The sequence below is a fragment of the Patella vulgata genome, chromosome 7, assembly GCF_932274485.2.
Source record: "Patella vulgata chromosome 7, xgPatVulg1.2, whole genome shotgun sequence".
In the NCBI taxonomy this organism is placed as follows: Eukaryota; Metazoa; Mollusca; class Gastropoda; family Patellidae; genus Patella; species Patella vulgata.
Genome location: NC_065885.2, coordinates 8,029,571 through 8,046,395, shown reverse-complemented (window position 1 = coordinate 8,046,395; position 16,825 = coordinate 8,029,571). Strand labels below are relative to the sequence as shown.

The window sequence follows — 16,825 nt, the reverse complement described above, 5'->3', positions numbered from 1 at the left end:
TTTGTTTTATATATTTTGATAAGAGTTGTTAATGATAATTTGTTTTATTTTAGGGTCGGTATAAAAGGGTTGATAGATTTCAAGAAGATATGTTTAAAGTTTTTGATCGAGCAAGAAAACTGAGCCGTACAGATTCACAGGTGGGATATTTCTTCTCTACAAAATTTCAATCATTCGGAACTACCTGTTTCAAATGTCATCAAAGCTTTTCTTGCCTATAAGAATAATTTCACAATGACTTCAACATAAAAAAAAAAGGGTTGATATGATCAATCCTATGATTAACGATAATGGCGTTTAAGATCACGGATCCCAACCTAGCATTTATCAGACATTATCCTATTTTTCGCGGCTTGAGCCACTCTAGAATATACTCAGATTAATTATTTTAAAACTTTTAATTAAGAAAACAAAATTACAATATCAATGGTAGATATTCTTGGATTCAATCAGATTAAACAAAACAACCACCTAAATATTTTTGCTGAATTTTTTGAAATTTTCAATTTATCATAGCTTTGTAAACACTGGACAGAATTGGATCGATAGTCCTTTTAGAGATTTAAAATTTAGAGATTCAATATACATTTAAACAGGCATTATGGGAGATTAGATACAGTGTTGACAGTTCACGCTACAATAGTTTACAAAAATAGATAACGTAAATAGAATATGCTGAAAATTTCAGTCAAATTGCTCCACTCTGAACCGAGATATTAGCTTTTGAATTTTAGGCTAGCCTCGATCATCATTATACTAAAGTCGGTACGATATAAAACAAAGTCTTGATTATCCATTTTTACGTTTAATTATTTTTTGAAAAAATGTATTCCAATCCGCTAAAGATCGCAAGCTAATGATTATGGTCTTGATAAGTTAATTAATGTCTAATTAATAATTTAGATAACATTTCATGCCTAAAGAAAGACCTACTGTGCAATAGGCAGATTTAGCTTTTGTATAATGTATTTTTAATTAGGGCTGGGTATCGATAGTGATTTTTACTATCGATAATCGGCAATGAATTGTCGGTCGATAATCGATAGTATCGAAAACAAACTTATTTTCATGGTCGTCATCAAGACTGGATACAGTGTAAGTTCAAAACCATACGAAGTTGCGAAAGATCGTTTGCTCCTGTCTAAGGAGATTTATTTGGAAAACATTAATAAAACTTGTTATATCACGTATATATACGTAAATTGATGTTGTTTATTATTAAAATAATGCAGCCGTGGTTCCGAATGAAGAAATATCGTAAATAATTATGTTAAGGGACCAAAATGAACTTGTTCCGATTCAAAACATTGCGTACGTGCACGCGAAAATATCAATATGGCAGACGAATTCTGAAGCTTGCAAAGGGAAATAACTCTAACTTTATTTACACATCCGGGTATCTCCGATTTAGCGATATTCAACAATAATTTCTTCAAAACTAAAGTAACGTTTCAATGAGAGTGAATTTATGAAAACGGCTGTTCAATAAGCAGTCACAATTTTGTTATGTGTTACATTGATACTTGATAGTAATTAAAGTGAGCGGTGTATTATGATTAATTGAAAGAAAACATTGACATTTTAGACGCAAGAAAAATAGACGAAGAGCGATAATCGATAGTAACCCACCACTATCGATAGTGCTTTTCTGGGCCGTCCAATCGATACTATCGATTTATATCGATATTTTACCCAGCCCTATTTTTAATCAATATTTAATTTACTGCATGCCGAAACAAGGCAGTAGTCAGGCCTGGAAATAATGATTTTAGAGGTACCTGATGCACTAATGAAATAGTACCTGACATTTTCGACTTAATGCTGGACATGTATTAATAATATCAATAAAAAAGACATATCAGTGCCGTACAAAATTGACAGGCACCAGAGGTTTAGTGCCTGACAAAGCCTCAATCTGTGACTGACATTGTCTGTGACAGGTGCCTTATTTCCAGGCTTGGCAGTAGTTTATATAAATTGACTTCTGCACTGGATTTGAAGTCATTCAAATGACAATAAACGACTTTAAGTGACTGGGAGATAGAGTCTATTTTATATTTACAGGGGATCATTGATAGAAAACAAGTAAGTTGTAGGTTCATCATAATTGACGAAACATTTAATGTTAATTTTATTTTTTTTACAGTTTCTTTTTTTCCTTGTTCATTTTTATCATCAAGCAGATGTTGAGATCACTGTAACCCAAGTACCATTTAATCTTGTGTATCTAGCACTAATTTCTTTCACATTTGTTTAATATCAAATCTTTGTTTAAAAATTCGTAAAAATTGTTTAAAATCTCCAAAAATCATCTAATTTGTACTTGTTTCCAGTTTAAAGCTGACCTTCCAATATTGATAATTAGTGTCCAATTTACAAGCGTTTAATTTCTCGATCACTGTTAAAATATAAACAACCCAATTAATTATTGATGTATGAAAATGGTTAATTTTTGAACATTGATCAGGAAATTAAATACTTTTAAATTGGACACTCATTATCAAAATAAATCAGTCAGCTTTAAACTGGACACGAGTACAAATTAGATGGTTTGGGGTGATTTTAAAAGATTTTTACGAATTTTTAAACAAAGATTTGATATCAAACAAATGTGAAAGAAATTAGTGCTAAATACACAAGATTAAATGGTACTCGGGTTACAGTGTAGATTTTATTTCTTCGTATTTTTCATGTTTTAATGTTGTTTGTTTAATTTGTTTAGTTTAAAGAAATACGTTGAGTTTTTTGGTTTTTATTAAGTTTATTTGATCCCGTTCTTGTTAAGAAATATGTATACATATATTTCCACTCAGTGAGCGGTGGTGATATCAGAATCACATATTTATATTTTTAATTTGAGATAAGGCAATGGAGATAACTATGGAGTCAGACTACTAATTCCTTCCCATTGACTTCAAGGTTTCAAATTCTGTGTTAGGCCTGGTCGAAAGGAATCTACAGGCAGTGACATCATTTGAGCGATACATATCTCTTTACTTCCAGGGCATAATCCTGAATATTCACCAAAACCTGACAGAAAATATACATTAAATTAAAACTCTCTTCTACGAATCTAGACCTAAACAATTGTCATGCAAAAAATTGGAGAGGCGGGTAGGCCAAAAAGAAATAATCGCTATAAATAAGTAATTATCTGGCTGATATTTCTGACTTTTGTCTGTTTAATCAAGGGGGGGGGGGGGGTATTGTAGTTGTTTATTGTGTGTGCGTGCAGTCATAATGTCTATCATTGAGTCAAGTGGCATGGTTTTGAGCCCCACTATTTGACAATTGGACACTCATTATCAAAATTAAATGGTCAGCTTTAAACTGGACACAAGTACAAATTGGATGATTTGGGGTGATTTTAAACAACTTTTACAAATTTTTAAACAAAGATTTGATGTTGAATGAATGTGAAAGAAATTAATGCTCAATACACAAGACCCTGAGTTCACAAAACATTTTCAGACTTAAGTTAAGAATTTACTCAACTTTCAACCAGTGTTTATGAGAAATATCTTTGATCCAGAAACACAAAACATTGCACCTAGTTTCTTATTGATGTATTTGATACATTAAAACAACAAATGTTTTATAAAGGGCTATAGTTTAGTTAAAATAAGGCCATTAATTTTAAGTCAATTCTTAATTAAATCTGAGAACGCTTTGTGAACTGGGGGGTTGGATGGCCGAATGGTTAGCACGTGCGCGCTGTATCATAAGGCCTGTCATTGAGTCAACTGGCGTGGCTTCGAATCCCCGGTTGTATGTGACAAGGAGTAGGGTCGCCTGTCCAACCTCGTGGGTTTTCTCCGGGTCCTCTGGTTACCTCCCACTGCTAAAGACCTCTACGCGCAAGCGAATTATTGAAATAAAATTAAACCATATGTTAGTCCTGAAATGACTTAGTTTGTGTCGAGTGGACGTTAAACCCCATTTCTCTCTTTCTCTCTCTCACTTTGTGACTTGGGGCAAGATTAAATGATACCCGGGTGACAGTGATAGCTGTTGTAGTCATGGAGGTTGACTGATTACACACGATTGATGAAATCTTCTGTCTTATGTGAAGATCTAAACAGGATCATATTTTATTTTAGTTATATGAAGATGCTGTCGAGATGCAGATGATATTCATCAAGATACGAGATGAACTGTGTAAAAACGGAGAAATGTTACTGACACCAGCTTTAAGCTTTATGGAGCGCCATCTACAGTTACAACTGGAAGCGGAGAAAAAGATTAAAATCCCGCTAGAGCAGAAAGAAGATGAAGAGAAGAAGAGATTACAAGATAGCGAAGAAAAGGAGGATGATACACAAAAGGTAAAAACACTTCTAATAATCTGGTGGAGAAAATATGTCTAGTCCCAACTTAAAGTGTGTGTGTGTGGGGGAGGGGGGGAGATTCCCCGGTTGTACGTGACAAGAAGTAGGGTCGCTTGTCAAACCTCATGGGTTTTCTCTGGGTTCTCCAGTTTCCTTCCACTGCTAAATACCTACATACCCCTACATGTAAGCGAAGTATTGAAGTAAATTGGACCATATGTTAGTTCCAAAATGACCTAGTTTGTGTCGAGTGGATGTTAAACCCAATATCTCTCTGTGCATGGCATGCCAAGAACTCGCTGTAACAGACTGTTTCATTGGCTTTTCCCTCACTTCAACGAAAAAGCCGGTAATATAACAATTGTTCCAGATCCTAGTGTAGTAAAGACAAGTAAAACGAAATTTTGAACTATAAAAAACAAAACGAAATAGGATCTGTGTTTTAATCAGAGTGATTCTCTCGAGATAAAAACTGATTATATGAAATATTTTGTTTTCAGCTTGAACCATCAGATGAAGTAAATGAAGAAGGTGTCAAGTTTAAAGATACTGTTTATTATCTGGGGGATTTCGTCTACGTTGAACCGAGGTATGATATTTTGTAGTACTATAGGACTTCTTCTTGTTGTGTTTACTTTCTGGTGATCTAAACAAGACTGCCGCATAAAATAGTTTCACCACTTTATTTCTAAGTTGTAATGGCTTTGTAGGTTCCTCGTTCTCAATGTTAATGGCTGCTAGGAATTTCTGGGTGAGCTCTGATCAAACTCGCTTGTACACCCTAATTTATACCCCCTAATTTCTGCAGGTCTAAGATAACCTTGACGTTAATTTCCATCCTATATAAGGAATAAAACTCTTTATTTCCCACCAAAGAGATAGGAGACATTACCTATTTTGGTCTACCAACCATGGGGTCAATAAACAGCCAGAATTTGATGGATATTTTGACAATGATTAACATTTAACCAAAATATCAGTGTTTTTTAGGCTGACCTTAAAAATATCTTTGTTTCGCCTAACGCGACCGACTAACTAAAACCACCCCCGACTTAAATTATTTTATTGCACTTTTCCACGATCTTTTTATTTTATTTTGTGTGTCAACCTGAAATATATCATGAGAGTTATTTCCCTATACTATGGCTATGGTTTGATTCATTATTGAAACTGGTTGATCAAGACGAAAGCGTCATAGGTGTCGCTTCTCAACAAAATGGTTGCAGACGAATACACGTCCATTCCCACGAAATAATTCTGCCTCTATGTCTGTGGTGCGTAGTTTTAAACATGACGACGATATTTTCAATATCCGTTTTCGAGAAAAATGAAAGCACAACGCGCACTATCGTTAAAAACGTGTTGAAGGAGTTTCACACTTCAAGTTCGTGGCTAATCGTGTGCGAGTCGGGCATCACGAAAAATCCCGATGTCATTGATTTGTTTGCCAATAAAGAAGACGAATGTTTCCACCCGTACTTTTTACGTCAGACCCCAAATTCATTAAACAAAATTAATGAATCTGTAGTATACAGCTAATAAGTTTTCTGTATTGATTTCTCTGACTTTAAAAAAAAATCTGAAAAAAAAACCGACCTACCGACCCTTCTCCTCGATTGTGGGTCGGGTTTGGTGAAACAAAGATATTTTTAAGGTCAGCCTTATGTATCACGTTCATTAAGTATGTGTGATTTAACTCTATAGACAGAGTAAAGTAACAGTTTTGCAATGAACCAAAATTGTCTCAAGGACCAAAGTGTTACAATTTTTCTGGATTATAAGATGAGGTTCATTTCGTGTCTGTGATAGTAAATAGTTTTTAAATTAACTGATTTGCAATATTTTATAATCCTTTTTGGACCATCCAAAACCAGTGCTCCTAAGACCGTACCAAACCGAGCCTGTGACAAGAAAAAAATGTGCTTGGGCGAGACTTTTTTTTGCCCCCTCCATCCGGCCTTTCCAACACTAGTCATAGCTAGATGATTCACTAACAGATTACGATAACGTGAAAACTTTTGTACATACATACTTATAAAAGATCATGCATACATGTAATTGCCCATTTCATGTTGATTTATACATGCATCTCAGAAAATTAAACTGCTCGTCTAATGAACGTGGTAGATAAGTGAAGGGTCATCCATTTATAAATGATAACACGAGAAATTAAATGGTAAACTAAACTGTCACCATTAAACTAAGCCATTTTACTAACTAAACCATTTTTATAGTTCTCAAAAGATTTTTATCAATTATCAAACGATATTTTAAAAGTAAACCATGCGTATGTATACTTCTAGCGCTAAAAACCCCTAATTAAACAATTCCAGTTTTACAGTGATATTAAGGGCCTGAATATTGTATATATTATATTGTATGTTATAGAGAGCATGTGTATATTGTATATATTATATTGTATGTTATAGAGAACATGGATTAGAACCACATATTCTGTGTATAGAGAAGTTTGTTAAAGATGGTAATAACATACAGATGATACAAGGTAACTGGTTTTATAGACCTGGTGAAACATATCATCTACAGACTCGGAAATTCCTAGAAAAGGTTTGTACCTTAAAATAATACTTACTCTCATATTCATCAACTCTACTCTCATGTGTCAGGGAAGCTGCAGTGACTCAGTGAGTATGACACTGGCTCACTAGGTTTTTAAGTCATTAACTCGCTAGCCTATAAGTCACTGGCTCGATAACCTGTAAGTCACGGGGCCCTGTTTCTCAAAATCTTGACAGAAGATAAAATCCAAATTTTAGTAGATACTTCAATTTTGATTGGCTTAGCACTAAAATCAATCTAATATTATCCAATCAAATTACTAAAATTTGGATTTTATCTTAGTTAGAATTTCGTGAAACAGCCCCCTGGTCTGCTAGTCTGTAAGTCACTCTCTCGCTTTGGTAGCCTGTAAGTCACTGGCTTGCTAGCCTGTAAGACACTGGTTCGCTAGCCTCTAAATCACTGGTTCGCTAGTCTGTAATTAAGACGTTGGCTCGCTAGCACGTGTAAGCTGATACTGTTGATTAATGAAGCTAGGCCTTTTAGTAATGACAATTTTTGTCATTAAATCATATAAGTGGTCAATATTCTAAACAAATGTATAGTATGTATAAAAGTGGTTAGAAATTATACAGTTGTCATTAATTAGCAGGTCTGTAACTAGCTGTAAAAAAATGTGACTATTTATAACACCCATCACTATTGAATACACAAACCTAACCAATAGTGGTGTATATCATTCAATACTCAGTTTTAACACCTTAGTGACAAAACACCTACTTAATGACTACTGCCTGATTAATAACAATTTTAACAAACTAATACACATTATGTATATAAACTGATGACTTCGATCTATTAGTGTCGTATATTTTCATTTATAACAGTTATTTGTTGCATTGTCAACGATATCAACGTTACAATGGAGCCTGTAAGTCACTGGTTCGCTCCCTGTGTTAGCTGAGAAAGTAAATTCCCACAAAACTGTTGCTTAACATTAAATTAAATGTTAATATCACTATTAGAAATGATTAATTTTAAAATGCATAAAGTCAAACAGTGCCTCCACTTAATTCACATTGACGTCATCCCTTTCAGTTTGGTATACTATTATAGTTAATTTGATTAGACACTCAAATCAACTATTTCTTGGGTTTTTTTTTTTAGGAAGTATTTATAAGTATTATTTTGACTATGATATTATTTTATTTTATAGGAAGTATTTAAGAGTGACATCGTTACAACGATAGCCATGAGCCAGATCTGGGGTAAATGTCACGTTATGTTTGTTAAAGATTATTTCAAGTTTAAACCCATGGTAAGTTTTCATTATTTCTATCTGTCCATAGCGAATTATTGAAATAAAATTGAACCACGTGTTAGTCCCGAAATGACCTGGTTTATGTCAAGTGGATGTTGAACCCTGTTTCTGCTTCTCTCTCTTAAAAATTTGATATTTTAAAATACAAGAAAAAATAATTCCCTATGTTTTATTTTATTTCAGGTTATGACAGATAAAGATGTTTATGTTTGTGAATCTCGATACAGTAACAGACATCGGGCTTTTAAAAAAATAAAGGTCAGTCCCCAATAAACAGATATTAAATATTAAACAGATATTATTGTGTAATAATACAAGTTGTTAGGATAAATAATGATTGGTTTCATCTTGGAGATAAGATAGTGAAAATATGAAATGAAATGGGGTTTAACCTCTTACTGTTCTTCTCTGACTGGGCTTATGAAGACGAGCATAAGCCATTCAGTGTGCTATGAGGCAATTTCTTCCCAGGCAGCAGCACTATGGCCTACTCTTATATCGAATTCTAACTGCCAAGGGATCTTTTACGCCATTGTATACACTGGACCTCAATTTTTTGTCCCATCCGAATAACTAGACAGCTGTCTATATTCGATATAAGACTAGGCCGTAGTGCCGCTGTCCGGGCAAAATTTCTCTCATAGCACACATTAAACCCTATTTCATTTCAATTTCATTTGCATCTCAACATGTTTTGTGGATTATTGCGTTATAAATATTAATAATAATGATATTAATAAAAATGAAATATATTATGTATTGTAGAATTGGTCTGTACCCAAGAATGAACATATGAAGATAGTTCCCCGTGATGAACCATTGACACCAGTTCGTGTGGAATCAGTTTTTGCTGATAAAGCAGGTAGCGAGGGTAAAGATTTCGATGACGGAGAAACTAGCGTATTGGATAAAAAGAGAGAGGTAAGATGTACTGTTCATTTCTTCCATAGAAAAACTAACATCAGAGGCAAGATGGGGCTGTTTCCCCCAGCCGCATGTGTGAAGGAGTTCTAGCCTCTAATACCTGATAGGTTTTATAGTTTTCTCCACTTTCCTTCACATTTATCAGTGTTTTAATGAAACATTAATTAAAATACATAATGGCAGTTCTCACTATAATAGTTAAAAACTAGATAATGTAAAGGGAACTTGCTGAACATTTCAGTCAAATTGATCCACTATGAACCAAGATTTTACTGATCATCATTACTAAAGTCGGTACGATAAAAAACATAGTCTTGATTATCCATTTCATGATTAAATCATGAATGGAAGTCGAATAGTAAATCAGAACCTTATCCAATAAACATTTCATACTAGCGATGCCATCGAGAGTTGATTATGGTCTGGATAAGTTAATTAATGTCTAATTAATAATTAAGATAACATTTCAGGCCTAAAGAAACACCTGCAATAGGCAGATTTAGCTCTTGCATAATGTATGTTTAACTTATCCAGACCATAATAAACTCTTGATGTCATGGCTAGCCTGTGATATTTATTGGATTTGAATCCGTTCCACTGCCCAACGCTCATTGATGATTTAATCCAAAAATGGATAATCGAGACTTATGTTTTTTATTGTACCGACTTTAGTAATGATGATCGAGGCTAGGCCTAAAATTCAATAGCTTATATCTCTGTACAGAGTGGATCAATTTGACTGAAATTTTCAGCATATTCCCTTTACATTATCTAGTTTTTAACTATGATAGTGAGAACTGCCAGCTCTTTATCTAATCTCCAATAATGCCCCTTAATAGCTTTTTTTTGTGTGAGCCATGAGGGTACTAAAAGTGTAGTTTTGCCCTGTGACAATCTTTAATAGAAATGGTTATGTTTTTTAGATTGTGTTTGCTGAAGTTGTTGTGGAGGATGGTAATACATATTATGAACAATACATAACAGACAGTGGAGCTTGTTATAAATTAGGTTAGTTATATAATACACTGTGAGTTATAGAACAATATATAACAGAGCTTGTTATAAAATAGGTTAGTTGTCTATGATAATCAAATGTTGTACTGGGTTCCTAATCAACCCAGACCATGTCTACTGCATCAAATTCAAAACTGGAAGTGTTTATGTCCTAAATAGAAGTGATGTTCTGTCAACAATTCATCCGTGGGTTTTGATTCTCTGATTGTTTTTGTATGTGACAAGGTGTAAGGTTGCCTGTCCAACTTTGTAGGTTTTCTCGGGTTGTCCAATTTCCTCCCACTGCTAAATACCCCCACGAACAAACAAATTATTGAATTAAAATTGAACCATCAGTTTTTTCCAAAATGACCTGGTTTGTGTCGAGTGGACATTAAAACCCATATCTTTCTCTCTCTCCTGTGATTGTTTGAGACAATCCTTTTGTCAGTTTCCCCACCCGCTTTTCCAGTTTCCTGTCTATTTTGTTTTGAGTGAAAGTCTCCCCTCCCCCACCCCCTCCTGCTCCTCCCAACTGGACTAAAACCTATGGTTATTGTATTATATATATTTCAGGTGATTCTACCTGATTATTACCTATGATTGTTATATATATATATATATTCCAAGTGATTCTACCTGATTATTACCTATGATTTTTTATATATCTATATATTCCAGGTGATTCTGTTTATATTAATGGTGGTAAAGATAAACCTATGATAGCAAGAATTGATAAATTATTTAGTAGTCCAGAGTAAGTTATTTTATTATTCACTTGTGTTCATTTAAATCTAGTAGTGAGGTTGGATGGCCGATTGTTTAGCATGTGCACATGCTGTATCATAAGGCCGGTCATTGAGTCAACTGGCATGGTTTCGAATCCCCGGTTGTACGTGACAAGGAGTAGGGTTGCCTGTTCAAACTTGTGGGTTTTCTCCGGGTCCTCCGGTTTCCTACCACTGCTAAGGACCCCTACGTGGAAGCGAATTATTGAATTAAAATTAAATCATATGTTAGTCCCGAAATGACCTAGTCTGTGTCAAGTGGACGTTAAACCCCATTCTCTCTCTCTCTTTAAGTCCAGTAATTCTATTAGAATGTTTAATTTTGAATCGGTATAATCTATTACAGTAATATGAATTCTATTAAGAACCTGTTTTTAACAAGAAAAACACCCCATAAATGTCGAACTAAATGACCTAATTTGTGTTGAGTGGACATTGAAATCCATTTCTCTCTCTCTCTCCCTCTTTATTGACCACCATTAAATTTTATATTGTGTATTTTTCAGGGGGATGTATTACTTCAGTGGTCCGTGGTTTGTTCGGCCAGAAGAGATCCAACATTCGCCAACGCGTCTGTTCTATAAACGAGAAGTATTTCTCAGTTCTATTGACGATACGAACCCCATGCAGAGTATCATCGCTAAATGTTCCGTCTTACATATCAAAGAATATTGTTCTAGTGAGTATTGTTCTCTCCTCATATGCTACAGTTTTATCTGTCAGGTTTTCGATTCCCCAGTTGTATGTGACAAGGAGTTTGGTCGCCTGTCCGACCTCGTGGGTTTTCTCTGGGTCCTCTGGTTTCCTCTCACTGCTAAAAACCCCTATGTGCAAGCGAATTATTAAAATAAAATTGAACAATGTTTTAGTCCCAAAATGACCTAGTACTGCTGTTTGCCCATGGTTCAGTCAAAATGTGTGCTGTTGACCATTGTTCAATCAAAAATATGCTGTTTGCCCATGATTCAGTCAAATATGTGCTGTTTGACCATGGTTCAGTCAAAATGTGTGTTGTATATAGTTTTATATAAAGGTGGTTAGTGGATGCACGTTGGATCATAAGATCTGTCATTGAGTCAACTGGTGTGGTTTCGATTCCCCGGATGTACATGACAAGGTGTTGGGTCGCCTGTCCAACCATGTTTGTTTTCTCTGGGTCCTCCGGTTTCCTCCCACTGCTAAAAAAAACCCTGTGCACAAGCGAATTATTGAAATATTATTGAACCATATGTTAGTCCCGAAATGACCTGGACATTAAAACCTATTTCTCTCCCTCTTATTTCAGGTCGTATAACAGAAGTATCCGAGAATGATGTCTATATAACAGAATCAAAATATCTCGAAGGTGAAAGATCAATTAAAAAACTTGGCAAGGGTTTAAAGGTATTATGATAACAATAATTCTATTAGTACCTGCATGTATAACAAGAAGACAAACACATAGATATTAAATTGAGTTTCCACTGCCATGGACAGTGGCTAACCTGTAATGACACATTATCTTAAATGTCTGAAATGATGACAAGCTAATAGAAGAATGACAGAACTGCAATCAGATTCACCAAATGGTGTTGAGTCGGCCTTAGTAACTGATGTGTTGAATGGTGCAGATAGTTTCTTATTCAGATGAGGGGGGTTGGATGGCTGAATGGTTAGCGTGTGCACATTGTGTCATTGAGTCAACTGGCGTGGTTTCGATTTCCCGGTTGTACGTGACAAGGGGTAGGGTCGCCTGTCCAACTTCGTGGGTTTTCTCTAGGTCCTCTGGTTTTCTTCCACTGCTAATTAAAGACCCCTACGTATAAGAGCATTAGTCCTGAAATGACCTAGTTTGTGTCGAGTGTACGTTAAACCTCATTTCTCTCTCTCTCTTGTTTTTCAGAGATATTCGTTATCACCGAAAGTAACAGATGATGAAATCTATTTCTTCCGTAAACAGATCATGCCACAGAAGGTGAGATAATGTTGTTATATCATGCCACGGAAAGTGAGGATATTATCATATCATATCATCTAAATGAAATACAACATGTCTTTTAGAATATAGAATAAACCTGTCATATTGCTATGTATTCTTTCCACTTGTGAAATGAAATCTTTATCTTTCTGGTAGTTCTGCCATAGTTTCTCCTTGGTGCAAGTTTAATAGAAATACAGTAATTGTTATCCATAGAACTGTTGTGTTTACCCCCTACATGCAAGCAAATTTTTGAAATAGAATTGATCCATGTGTTAGGCTTGAAATGACCTAGTTTGTGTCGTTAAACTCTTTCTCTTTCTCTCTCACAAACGACTCAAAACTGATGAAGGGGAGACCTTAAAGTCAATTGTAAATGATGTAGATAGGTTATCTCACCTTGTTTGTCTATTCCTCCATTATTAAAGGTTCCTCTATCAGAATTAAAGGTTTGTATTAATTAAACAGTTCAAGGTTTTAGTTTATTATAAAATGCACCAAATGTTTCTGTTCAGAATACCACATTTAATTACTATGTTTATTCATGTTCAAGTTTACGTTACCAAGCACCTGTTTTCATTTCCTTATCAATCTTGTTTGATGCATTGACCGACCTCGAGAGATTATTTTGTAAAAGTTCTAACACACAATAGAAAAATAGTAAATAATGATGGGCTTGGTGGCTTGTTATATATGCAATAGAAAGACAGTATATAATGATGTCTTATATATCCCAGGGATCATCAAACTTTTTTCATAGTAGGCCAGATATAACTGAAAGAATGCCGAGCGCGGGCCAGATAAATATTTTGTTCAATATACTGAATACAGAATACACTGAATTTACACAAAAAATAAAGATACTCATTCTATTTATTTATCAATACATGAAATAAACAAAATAATAAAAACAATAAAATATTTTAATTGTACCAAAAATGTCACCAAGTTAGAATATTTATACAAAGTTTAGGATGTAATAAGACAGTTATATCATATCAAGTTGTGCCCATAGTTGAAACGCATAAATAGTAAATCATAAAAAGTTGGCAACTGCGGTCCGGACTAACTGCCCGACACACTGGCCGTGGTTTGGTGAGCCCTGATATATCCAATATAAAGGTAGTAAATAATGATGGATTATTATATATCCAATTGAAAGTGAAATGAGAGGTGCCAATTGGAGCTGGTGATCATCATCTTATATAAAGTTTACTATTTTCAAGTGATAAGACGCTATTGTTTATATTATTGAAAATTTATTTCACAAAAAATACTTAACTTGTTGTTGAATAGCTTATTTGTTCATTGCACAGTTAGAAAACATTTTTATAGTTGTTAAGACTGTAAAATCAATAAAAGTTTTAAACTAAATGAAGAATTTAGTCCAACAGTGAGTAGGTATATTTCTTATTAATTCATAAAAATAATCCCCTTGGCAGTTCAGATGGGGCAATTGGCATGCACCAGTAATGGGGTTTCGCCCGCATGTCTGACGATATTTTCCTAACATCCTAAATTATCTGACGAGGAATATGCCCAATCAGACATCACGACATGGTGAATAATATTCAAAATTGCAAAATTAATATAGTGTACTGAGTGTATAACTACCATGCACATATTTATAGGTAATAGCTAGAACCTGAAAAACTACAAATGGCCACATATTAAACGACATCTGCGCTGTAAACAACTCTTGATAAGAAAATTTATGACCTCGTGTAACAACTATTAACACATCCAGTAGTATTCAGAGTAACAATGCAGAGGGCATAACAAGGAAAGCTGTCTAGTCATTTGGATGGGACGAAAAACCGAGGACCTGTGTATACATTGGTGTGCATGTAAAAGATCCCTTGGCAGTTGGAATTCGATATAAGAGTTGTCCATAGTGTCGCTGCCTGGGCAAAATTTCCTTTATAGCACACTGTATGGCACATGCCTGTCTTCATTAGTCCAGTAGGAGCAGAATAGTAGGACGTTAAACCCAATTTTATTTCAGAAAGACAATGATATCAACGACATCATCTGATTAATTATTGCATTGTTTTAACCCGTTAACTGCGTAGGGCGTTATATAACGTCCTGGACAACTGCCATTCACTGTGTGTAGGACGTAATATAACGCCCTGGAGGTATTTTCCCCAACCTATTCTTTGAACATACGATCGCAGCATGTGTAGGACCTTATATTACGTTTTAATATGGTTTCAGACTACTATAGTTTGTATTCAGGAATACAAAGGTCCATAAATGACGTTTTTCGTCAAAATTAATTACACAATAGGGGGTAGTTAACATTTTAAAAACTACACATAAAGACCATAAAACAGATTTACCAGATAACTATGGAAATTAATGTTCTGTGGGTTTATAATCTGCTTTTTTTCTCTGTTATTTCAGGAACCGTCACCATTGTTAATAAAGGCTTCGGAAGATACATTTAATATCAGCCAAGATGCGGAGGATTCCCAGGATGCTAAAACAGAAACTATGTCTGTAACGACCAACATGTCCATTGATGAGAATTCACAGACACCTGTAGAAAAACCTAAAAAGGTGGGTCATCAATATACCTGGTCAATATTCTTATTTTATCTTGTGATAGCGAGTATAAGGTGCTAGCTCCGAGTTCACAAAGCACTCTCAAACTTAAGTTAAGAATTTACTCAACTTTCAATCACTGTTTATGAGAAATATCTTTGATCCAGAAACACAAATATTTGCACATTTTTAACTTAAGTCTGAGAATGCATTGTGAATCTGGGGCCAGGTCTTTCTACTGCGACAAAAAAACGAGGTCCTGTGCCCAATGTATGAACATCTTTATTTCCCGGGTTGGTGCAGAAAAACTAAACTCCTATTTCATTTAAATTATTTAAACCCCTATTTCATTTGAATTATTTAAACCCCTATTTCGTTTAAATTATTTACACCCCTATTTCATTTAAATTATTTAAACCCCTATTTCATTTGATTTATTTAAACCCCTATTTCATTTGAATTATTTAAATCCCTATTTCATTTAGATTATCTAAACCCCTATTTCATTTAAATAATTTAAACCCCTATTTCATTTGATTTATTTAAACCCCTATTTCATTTAAATTATTTAAAAACCCCTATTCCATTTAGATTATTTAAACCCCTATTTCATTTAAATTATTTAAAAAACCCTACTTCATTTAGATTATTTAAACCACTATTTCATTTGATTTATTTAAAGCCCTATTTCATTTGATTTATTTAAACCCCTATTTCATTTGAATTATTTAAACCCCTATTTCATTTAGATTATTTAAACCCCTATTTCATTTGAATTATTTAAACCCCTATTTCATTTAGATTATTTAAACCCCTATTTCATTTAGATTATTTAAACCCCTATTTCATTTGAATTATTTAAACCCCTATTTCATTTAGATTATTTAAACCCCTATTTCATTTGAATTATTTAAACCCCTATTTCATTTAGATTATTTAAACCCCTATTTCATTTAAATTAATTAAACCCCTATTTCATTTAAATTAATTAAATGACCATGAGCATGTTTTAATTAGATGAATCTATATTTTATATATTTTTATATGTTATTTTAGGCCAAGTCTACGGTGCGACGTCAACCAAGTGGTTATATTGTTTATGCCGGTGAAATACGTAAAATAATACAACAAGAACATCCTGAAGCTAACTTCGGTGACGTCAGTCGATTAGTTGGAACAAGGGTAAGATTATTGATAGTCATATTATAAGACTATAAAAGCCACAAAAACCCTGTAAGATAACATACTTCACATATTTCAAGCTTGTCATGAGGGGAAGGGCTTGTGGCACTGACGTGGGGGCAGAGCGCATGGCACTATATGATACATGTATGCAGTTGTTCCGATGAGACGGGAGCCACTGTGGCTAATTGGGTATGATGCTGGCTCGCTAGCCTGGAGGTCGCGTGTTTGATCCCTCCATTGGCTGAGAAAGTTCATTAGGTTA

General features: G+C 34.4%; 1 protein-coding gene across 6 annotated transcripts in view; it reads left to right on the top strand.

Moving 5' to 3' along the window:
- The window catches only part of LOC126828849 (protein polybromo-1), a 64,193-nt gene that overhangs the window by 34,077 nt on the left and 13,291 nt on the right, over nt 1-16,825 (top strand). For all 6 annotated transcript variants that reach the window (XM_050558864.2, XM_050558865.2, XM_050558868.2 and 3 more), the window contains 14 exons: nt 54-140; nt 4,101-4,325; nt 4,829-4,917; nt 6,758-6,896; nt 8,065-8,166; nt 8,353-8,427; nt 8,935-9,090; nt 10,017-10,101; nt 10,768-10,843; nt 11,381-11,553; nt 12,160-12,257; nt 12,757-12,828; nt 15,238-15,393; nt 16,435-16,560. In XM_050558864.2, coding sequence (XP_050414821.1) covers nt 54-140; nt 4,101-4,325; nt 4,829-4,917; nt 6,758-6,896; nt 8,065-8,166; nt 8,353-8,427; nt 8,935-9,090; nt 10,017-10,101; nt 10,768-10,843; nt 11,381-11,553; nt 12,160-12,257; nt 12,757-12,828; nt 15,238-15,393; nt 16,435-16,560 — 1,659 coding nt within the window. The remainder of the gene's footprint in view (nt 1-53; nt 141-4,100; nt 4,326-4,828; nt 4,918-6,757; nt 6,897-8,064; nt 8,167-8,352; nt 8,428-8,934; nt 9,091-10,016; nt 10,102-10,767; nt 10,844-11,380; nt 11,554-12,159; nt 12,258-12,756; nt 12,829-15,237; nt 15,394-16,434; nt 16,561-16,825) is intronic.